Source organism: Gracilinanus agilis, chromosome 5, assembly GCF_016433145.1.
Source record: "Gracilinanus agilis isolate LMUSP501 chromosome 5, AgileGrace, whole genome shotgun sequence".
Classification (NCBI taxonomy): domain Eukaryota; kingdom Metazoa; phylum Chordata; class Mammalia; order Didelphimorphia; family Didelphidae; genus Gracilinanus; species Gracilinanus agilis.
Window position 1 is genome coordinate 309,774,009 of NC_058134.1, and position 9,272 is coordinate 309,783,280.

The 9,272-nt window shown below is 56.9% G+C and overlaps 1 protein-coding gene across 1 annotated transcript in view; it reads right to left on the reverse strand.

Annotated features, from left to right (window-relative positions):
• Positions 1-272: 272 nt before the first annotated feature.
• The window catches only part of ZC3H7B (zinc finger CCCH-type containing 7B), a 75,581-nt gene continuing 66,581 nt past the window's right edge, over positions 273-9,272 (reverse strand). Inside the window, exons 18-23 of the mRNA XM_044677406.1 lie at positions 7,504-7,637; positions 7,079-7,184; positions 6,246-6,354; positions 5,218-5,351; positions 3,631-3,794; positions 273-2,974 (exon numbers count right to left, since the gene is read on the reverse strand). Coding sequence (XP_044533341.1) covers positions 2,782-2,974; positions 3,631-3,794; positions 5,218-5,351; positions 6,246-6,354; positions 7,079-7,184; positions 7,504-7,637 — 840 coding nt within the window. The 3' untranslated portion in view covers positions 273-2,781. The remainder of the gene's footprint in view (positions 2,975-3,630; positions 3,795-5,217; positions 5,352-6,245; positions 6,355-7,078; positions 7,185-7,503; positions 7,638-9,272) is intronic.

Here is a 9,272-nt window from a genome sequence, read left to right on the forward strand (position 1 = left end):
TTGACAATGAATTCTACCCCAAAGTGCAACGGAAAGCTCCATGGGTAGTGAGCTCCCCGTCACCGGCGGTCTTCAAGCACAGACCGAGTGCCTGCTGTTCAGGAGGCAGGAGGGCCTTCTGGTTCAGATGGTGAGTCCCTCCCGTGCTGCGGGGCTCGAAGGCTGGCGCAGCGTAGGGAGTGCCCACGCACAGTCCGGCCTTGTTCCAGGGGCTCCTTCGCCCGTCTCTGCCCCACCCCAAGGGCCGCACGGACACACAGAGCCTGGGGAGGGCAGGTTAAAGTGCACTTTTATTTCCTAGTACAAAGGCTAAAAGATGCAAGTTTGTCTGATCGGTTTTAAGAAGAACGACCACAAAATTGTTATGAAAACGTCTACAATATTACTAGGCCTTATGAATATTGAATAGTAAAGTGTGGTATCGGAGCATTCGAATCCAGGCCACTGTACTACGTGGGTCCCCCCTCCTCCATTCACCTCAGGGGTTCCCACCCATCCACGCACAGGCCCACAAGCAGCCTGTCCTGGCTCTGCCTCCTCCTCCTCCTCCTCTTGGGCCTTCCTTCAAGGTCCTCCCCCACCCCAAGTGGGGGCCAGGGACGAGGGGGCTTATGAGCCACACCGCCAGGATTCGCACTCAAGACCCCAGCGTGGGCTGCCCGCTCCGGGTCCTGCTGCATCTCCCAGCTGAGGCCTTTGTCCTTCAGCCCCCTCCCAGCAGCCCCGGGGATACCACACACATATAGAATATTATAGAGTGATATAGTTACTACCTGTGTATATATGCATCACGGAACCCACATATATACACACAGACACGAGGCTGGTGACGAGGCGGGGCCAGCATGGGGCGATCCCGCTTTACCCAGCAGCCCCGGCTCGCCGGGGAGGGGCCCCCCCACCCCAGAATAGAGGTTGGGGGTCCTGGTGAGGGCTATGGGGAGTGGGGGGTTAAGCTGGGGCGTCAGACCAAAGAGGATGGAGAAAGGCCTCCCCCCATCCATCCATGCTGAACCCAAGCTATTTCAAATTAGGGGAGCAGACCCAGATTGGGGAACCCTGCTGGGCTGCTGCCCCTTGGCCAGAAGGATCATAGATTTAGAGCTGGAAGGGACTTGAAGGGCCATCGAGTCCCACCCCCTCCATTTTACAGATGAGGAGACCGAGGCCTCAAGCAGGGAAGGGACTGCAGATTATAGGATCATAGATTTAGAGCTGGGAGGGACCTCAGAGGCCATTGATTTCAACCCCCCATTTTAAAGATGAGGAGACTGAGGCCAAACAGGGGAAATCACTTAGGGCCATGGAATCATAGACTTAAAGCTGGAAGGGACCAGAGAAGCCATCAAGTGCCCCCCCTTCCCTGCCAGCCATTTTACATTTGAGGAAACTGAGGCCTCAAGGAGGAAAGTGACTTATTTAAGGTCACACAGCAAATTCCTTTTTTAGAGCCACCTCTATCCCTAGTCACCATCCTTAGGGGAGGGCCTGGGTGAGTTCTAGCTCTCATTTGCTAGCTGTGTGGTCAGTGGCCTCAGCTTCCCCGTCTGTAAAATGACCCTACTACCACCTCCTGGGGAGCACTGCAGAGATGGGGGCAGGAGTGGGGACCCCCAGCATGCCAGCCCCTGGTCAGTATCAGAGTTAAAGGTGAGCAGGACTTCCCGCTCGGCGGGCTGAGATCTCGGGCAAAGCTGGCTCTGGCTGGGGGCTCCGGGGAAGCCAGGGAAATCTGTCCTCGGGCAGCTCCCCATTTCCCTAAACCAGGTCTAGCAGATAATCGAGGGGTGCTGGTGGGCTGATGGGACCTGGAACAGGGAACCCCCGATTCCAACCGACGTTCCTGTCCCCGGGGCCCCCCAGTCCCCACCCCATTGGGCTGGAAGACCTGGACCTTTCCCAGCCGTGGGGCCCAGGCAGGGCTCAGAAGGGGCTGGAGGGCCAAAGGAGAGACCAAGCTGGCCTCCTCTGGCAGTTGGCCAGGAACAGGGAAGGGAACACTGAGCTCCACCGGCCTCCGAGCTAAACAGGGCGTCTGCGCTCTGAGATCACCCTCCCAGAGGATGCCCCTCAGACTCCGGGTTTTTGAAAACCAGACACAAAGCTTTGGGTCAGAGCCACTAGACAGAGTCCGTCTGCCCCGCTGCACCCTCTCTGAGAAGACGAGAGACCTCCCGAATAGCCCAGAATGGGTGATGAGCAGGGACGTGTCTAACTGATCTGGACAGAGAGCGTGTGCGCGCGTACGCGCTGTGTCTCCAAACACTGATCGGCTTGGGAACTGTGACTAAGCCGCTTTGCCCACTCTCAGAATCTCAACTTCCCCATCTGTGAAATGGGGATGATAATACTAGCGCTCTCTACCTCCCAGGGTCACTGGGAGCCAACACCAGACATGTGAGCTATTTTCTTCTCATTATGATGAGGCTGATTATGTGTGTGTGTGCAGGGGTACTCTTGCCCCACATAAGGAGGACCCCGAGGGGTGGGTGGGTGTGTGTACAGAGAAGCAGGGAGGGAGAAAGCCTGCCCAAGACTGACTCCCCAAGGCCTTCTCTGTCCCCTCTGCCTTCCTCGGCTTGGCTTTTCTGCCACTCATTTGAGAACGAGGAATAAGCCAAGAGTCACAGGGAGCCAAAGCGCTGAGGAGGTCCTGCCCTCTGGCCCCCCGGAGCAGGGATGGCTGACAAAAAGGGGGAACAAAGAGGCTGGCGGGCACAGAGGCCAGAAAAGCGGACCCTGGGAAGCAGGAGGCCACCCCCCCTCTGGTCCCCAGGGCCCTTAGACGCTGTCCTGCAAGAGGAAGTTGTATTTGCCAAAGTCATTGTCCTTCGGGCAGAGCAGCATGTCCTTACGGGCCTTGGCCAGCTTCTGTTTCAGCACCTCTCGACGGTCCAGCCATTCAGTCAACTCTTCCTGCCCATGGGCGCAGCGACACTTGTCCCCATCTGGGCAAGCCTTCTTTTTCTGGAACCTGCGTGGGTGCAAGCAGGGAGGATGAGAACTCCAGGGTCGACCCCCGCAGGGGCCCAAGGACTGCCCGGCCTCACCCTCTCACACAGGGTCAAGGAGCAAAGTTTCCCCGGCCTGGACCGGAAGGTCCCTCCGAGGCTGCTGGGCTCCCCTCCCCTCCGCGTTGTGGAGAAACTGGGCTTCCTGGCCCCTAAGACCTCCAACCGTGTGCAAGCAGGAGACTCTCCCCCAGGGATGGACGTGTCCCCAAGGAAAGCAATGCCAGCCCTGGCCGTCTGCCGGCCTGAGAGCTCTCCCCCAGCCCCCTTCTGGCTGCTTCTCCTGACAACAGACGTAGCTCGGCAGCCCAAGGACCAGTCTTGAAACATGAAGCCCAAGTTCGAGCACTTTAGGCCTCTGTAGGCTGGTTACAGGCTGGCCGCCTTGGGGAAAGGGAGAAGCTGGTGCCCTGCTCGAGATGACCAGCCCCGGCTGCTGGCTGCCTTCCTCGACTTCCTCCAAGACTACAGGTAATAGCTGTGACTCGTCTTTGGCCCAAAGGTGAGACGGGTACTTCCCCACTCCTTCCACTGCGTGGCATCTGCGGGATGCCTCCGAGAGCTGGAGGTGCCCGACAGGAGCAAAGCCTCCACCCCCAACCCACTGCAGGAGTCGTACCTCTCGCACAGGCGGAACTCGCCCATGGGGAAGCGGAAGGTCCAACAGGTGGAGTCGCTATCTGATGTGAAGACCTTCTCTTTGTGTTTCTCGGACTGAATGTGCTGCTGCCACTGCTTCTTGCTATTGCTGTTTTTGCCACAAAGCCAGCAGTGGAATCCCATCTGAGAAACAGGGAGGGGGGAGGGCACTCAGTGAGCTCCAAGGCCCTTCTCGGCTTCTCTCCTCCTCAGGCTGAGGCTCTGCTTTCCCCCTAGCCTTCTCCAAGCCAGTTCCTGAAAGGGCCCTGAGGCGGAGGTGAAGCACCACCCCTAAAGCACCCTGCTTTCACCTATTTCAGGCTCCCGGGACTCTCATCCAACTCCAGCTCCTATAGGCAGCCACTAACAGCATCTGTCCTCCTAGATCCAACCCGTACCGCCTACTAGAGAGTAACCTTGGTGGGAGGAGGCAGGTAATGAGGTGGAGGAGATGCAGGGGGAATGGATGCTTTCCAAATGCTCGTGATAATGAAAGATTGTGAAAAAGACTTCACAGCTCCAGCCAATGTAGTTCAACTGCTTGTTTCCAATGGGTTGGAGCCATTGACCATGTTTTACAGACTTATAACTCGGAAGAGTGTGACTTTGAATATGTAAGACCATTTCAAGGGATGAGCTATTTGCACTAATTGGGATCTAGCTGCAATTAATTGTGACTTTAGAGGACTGATGGGTACAGAACGAGTCCTATTTAGATATGGTCAACGTGCTGGTTTCTTTTGTTTCACTTTACTTGTTACTAGGAAGAGCTTTCATGTTGGGATGGGGAGAGCAATTATGTTTTTAAAAGTATTTGAAATGGAGCATTTTTTAAAGAGAGCAAGAAGTGGAACAGGGAGGCAAGTCACAGAGTTTAAGAGCTGGAAAGGGCTTTAGGGATCATCTAGCCCAAACCTAATACATTAAGCCCAAGGAGCTAACCCCGCCTCTGCTCAAATATGTCCGGTACCCGGGAGCTCATTACCTTAGGAGACAGCCCATTCCATTGTAGGGCCCTTGTGATGGTTAGGAAATCCTACTCTCAGAAAAGGCTCCCTGTAACTGTCCTCCATTAGCTCTGCCCCAAGAAGTAAAGAGAAACCCAACCCCAGATACTTGGAGAGAGAGATCACACCGTATTCTCCCGTCCTCAATCTGCTTGCCACTCAAACCGTAACTATGAGGGAAAACATCTCTCCATCCACCCATCCGCCAATCTACGCCCCCCCCCCCCCCTCTGTCTCTCTCTTTCTCTCTCAAAGGTTCCTCGTGGTTCTTCTCCGGATAGGTACAGTGTGTCAGTGTCTTTCTTGAGCTGACCTGACAGATGTGGCCTGCCTGGGTCAGAGGCCATCAGGACTAGCCCGCTGTGTGCTCTGGCCATTATACAGAGTTTGGGGGTGGGGCTACCACGTCATTGAGAATTTGGGTCTTTGTCTCGTCCAGTCCTCCCCATTCACTACTCATGCAGCTGAGTGTCTGCTGTGAACCCCAAGTCCAGAATTCTCTCTGTTCCCAGGATAGCTAACCTAGTTGGATTTGCCGTTGTGTTGGCCGACATGCTTACCATGATGTCTGCATAGTCTGTGGGCATCTGGATCTGCTTCTCTCCTTCCCGGGAGGTGACCTGAGTGCCCTCCCCAGCCTTCCCAGGGTTGTGTTTCTTTAGCCACATGTCATAGGTCTGCTGCATATCTAGGACTGGGCAGGGAGGGAGAGGCGAGTCACATCCATCCATCCATCCATCCATATCCGCCGTCCCATCCCAAAGCCCACTCTAGACACCTCCCTGCCCAGGCTCCCCCAGAGTGGACACAAGAAGGGACAATACAAGACCAGGGACACAGTGCCAGGGGCGGTGTTCCCGGCCATCAGTGCCCTCTTGCAAGACACCTTGACCCCAGACAAAGAGGGATCATCCCTCGGTATCTGCCTCGAGGCCAGTTTCAGCAACTAGCTTGGGGAGGACACGTCCAGTAGTCTTCTGGACTGTTGAGCTTAGAGCTGGCTAACCGGGGGAAGACTCTGGACCGGAGGCCTTCGGCCACCTAGCCTGGCCCAAACATCGCCATCACGAGCACTGCTCACAGGGCCAGGCCATCTAGCCTAACCCCTCCCTCGGCAAAGTGGCAGTCCAGCCTCTGCCTGAAGTCCTCCAATGATGGGGGGCTCAGAATCCTTCAGACTCTCTCGTTAGGTCATTTTTCCTGACTCTAAGCCAAAGTCCTCCCTGAGGGATCCTGGTTCTACCCTCTGGGGCCAAGCAGAACACGACGGACAGGCTGGCCTTCAAAGACTGTCCCCCAGGAGCCAGAGGGAAGGGAAAGGGGGTAACTCCCAATTCCTGAAGGAGAGAGAGAGATGGAGCCAGACGGCAGCCCAGGCTGGAGAATTCTGGGTGAAACCAGGGAGGGATGCCATCTGCTCCCTGCGGCCCAGACCCAGGAAACTGGAGGCCAAACAAGCCACTCAAATGTTTGTGAGAAACAATATCCTTTTGGGGGACGTGGAGTCTGCCTCAGAGGGACTCCTTTCCCTCCAGAGGGAGGCCTCCCACCCCCCACGGCACTGCCACGGACACCAGGACACACTCACTCTTATTCTCTTTCATGAAAGTCCACATGTCTCTCTCCTCTGGGCTGTGGGCGAAGGAACAGTTCCCCACGTACTGACATTTCCGGCCATTCTGGGCATGGATGCATAGCTGTGGCACGAGAGAAGGGCCCCTGAGTGACCTTCCGCTGATGGTGCTGTCTACATTGTCCCCCCGACAGGGGCCGAGGACTGGACCACAGGCACGCGACCCTCCCTTCTCCCTGGGGAAGTCGGGGCCCTTCCGGCTCTGCTGTGTCCCCCCCCCCCACCGCCCCCACAGCTTATTTCCCTGCATTCCCCTCATGTACTCCCTGTTCCCATCAAACCTGCCCACCCACTGTTCCCTGTACACAATATGCAAGTCCCACCCCTGTGCCTTTGCTTAAGCAGTCCCCCACCGCCGGAATGCCCTCTCTCCTCCCCTGGGTCCAGCTTTCTTCACAGTAGTGCTCGCCTGCAGCCTCTTACCCGAGGCCTTTCCCGATCCCCACTCTGGGGACTACTTTGCACGTTTCAGGCTGACTTCTCTGAGGACATCATTTGGATCTCCCCAGCAGGATGAAACTTGTTGGGGCTTCCACAGCAGAGGGTTTGCCATCCCCAACCTCCCCCCCACACCTGGCTCTGTGGTACAAGCTAGAACAGAGAACTCCCAGTGAGGAACTTCCCTTTCCCAACGTAGACCGGCAATGGCCCAGAGCCTTGGAGAGTTGCCCAGGGGCTGTCAGTAGCAGGACTTGAACTCGGATCCACCTGCCTCCCAAAGCAGCTCTCTATCTGCTAGGCCACCCAGCTCCCATGGGCTCTCTCCCTCCCCCCACACTCCTACTCACATCATACTGCTGAGGGAAGTTGCGGATCGATGGGAGTGGACGGACAGATACCCACTTCCTCTTGACTTTGGACATCACCAGCAGGACACGCCGCTCCTTGGTCCAGCTGAGGGCGGAGCAGAGAAGCCAAAGGTGAGGAGGGAGGAAATGGATGGGGCTACAGATTGGGAATGGGTCCAGGGATGGGAGCAGACACACAGCCCCAATGAGGGCTGCTCGTCCCTCTGGAAGATTCCCACTTCTGACCAGGAAGCTTTGCTCCCCTCACCCCCCATTCTCTGTCCAGGGCCTGACGCTCAAGCCTCAGTTTCCCCTCTATCAAATGAGGGGGTGAGCTTGGGAAAGAGTCTTGCACATCTTGGGTTCTGCCTCGCCAGCAACCTGAAGGCGAGCCTGGTTTCCCTCTCTGTGGCCTCCCTCCTCACCAGTGTCGGGCTTTTGCGCTGCAATATTTGAGGTCCTTGTCGGGCTCCACCACCTGTCCGTTCCTCCAGCACTGGCCACACACAAACTTCATCTGCAGGTCAAAGGCACTGGCCGGGGGCCCACGAGAACTGGCCTACCGTGGGACAAGAGGCACAGAATTCAGGCACGGGAGGGCACTCCAGAGTCAGAGAATGGGAAGACCCTGGGGTCATGGGAGACCTAGGTTCCAATCCTGCCTCTGACCCCAAGGGAAGGGACAGCCTCTCTGAGCCTTAGTTTGCCTCCCTATAAAAAGGAAAGCTTTCTAAAGAGGCAGGTTGGTAGGGGCAGTGGATTGAGTCAGGCCTAGAGACGGGAGGTCCTGGGTTCAAATCTGGCCTCAGACACTTCCCAGCTGTGTGACCCTGGGCAAGTCACTTGTCCCCCATGGCCCACCCTTATCACTCTTCCACCAAGGAGCCAATACAGAGAATTTAAGGGTTTTTAAAAAAATAAAAATAAAATAAAGAGGCAGGTTGGTACAGTGGATGGAAAACCCAGAGGCCTCAAGTTCGAGTCCTCTTTCAGATACCTCCTGGCTATGTGAGTGACTAGAGCCAAAGCACCGATGTCTGCTACCTGTGTTGACCTTGAAAAAGTCTCATCCTCCTGGCCTCAATTTCCCCCTTCTGTAAAAGGGGCCAACAGGTTAGGCTTGTGGCCTCTGAGATCCCTTTCTTCTTCAGAGCTGGGATCCCAGGAGTGGTGGGAATCTCTTCACCTCTCAGGCCCTCCCCCTGGGTGAGCAGGGGAAGCTGTGGAGGGAGTTTCCACACTAGGACCTCTCTATGCTGATGAAATCACATCCATTCTCTCACAACGACCCTGTGAGGCAAGGGCTGTGGGCACTGGCATCTCCTGCAGGCTTAAAGTGCTACACACATCAGTTGTTATTAGTAGTAGTATGGAGCACTGTAAGACCCGGGTTCAAATCCTACCTGGCACTAGCTGTGTGACTGAGTTGGAATCTTAGCCCTGCCACTTCTACTCCTTCCCCTCCTGTAAAACGAGGGGATTCCACTTTCACGGCCCCTCAGAGCCTCAGTCTCCCCGTCTGTAAAAGGAAGGGAGGCCCCCTCTGGTTTTAAATGCAAGATCCAGTTCTTCCCATTGTCTCAGGAGAGCCTTCTCCACAGCCAGGGGTCGAGGGGAGCGGAGCCAGGGCAGGGCCTCCATTCAAGAAAAGGGGGGACGACTGGACAGCCTCCAAGAGCCCTTCTTGGTCGCATGACTCTCCCTCCCCCTCCAGCCGCTGCTGCCAGCCTGAACATTCTGTCCTAGAAGGAGGAAACGGCTCCCCCTCCCCCATTCCTGCCTGTTCCAGGGACGCTCTGGCGGGGCATGGGGGGGCCTCCTAAGGGGGAGGCACCTGGGACTCTCTCGGGGACCCCCCGGGCCGGGCCTCCCCGCCTCCAGGCCCCCGCTGGCGCGCCCCCTTGGGGCCTGGCCTCCACCTTGTCCTCAGGTGACCCGAGTGCCTGTGGGAAGGCATGGAAGGGAGGGCCGGGAACAGGCGAGGCGGGAAGAACGCGATGTTCTCGCAGAAAAGCAGCTTTAGATTACAGCGGGGAGGGCTGGGCCCTCCTTACTCCCGCCTGGGCTCCCCGCCAGGAACCAAAATAAACAGCATACCAGGGTGGGGGAGGGAGGGGGACTGAGCGGGGGAGGCAGCTCCGACAGGACAGCCGGGGGAGACCCCAGCCCCCCCACTAGGCCACGTGATCCCGGG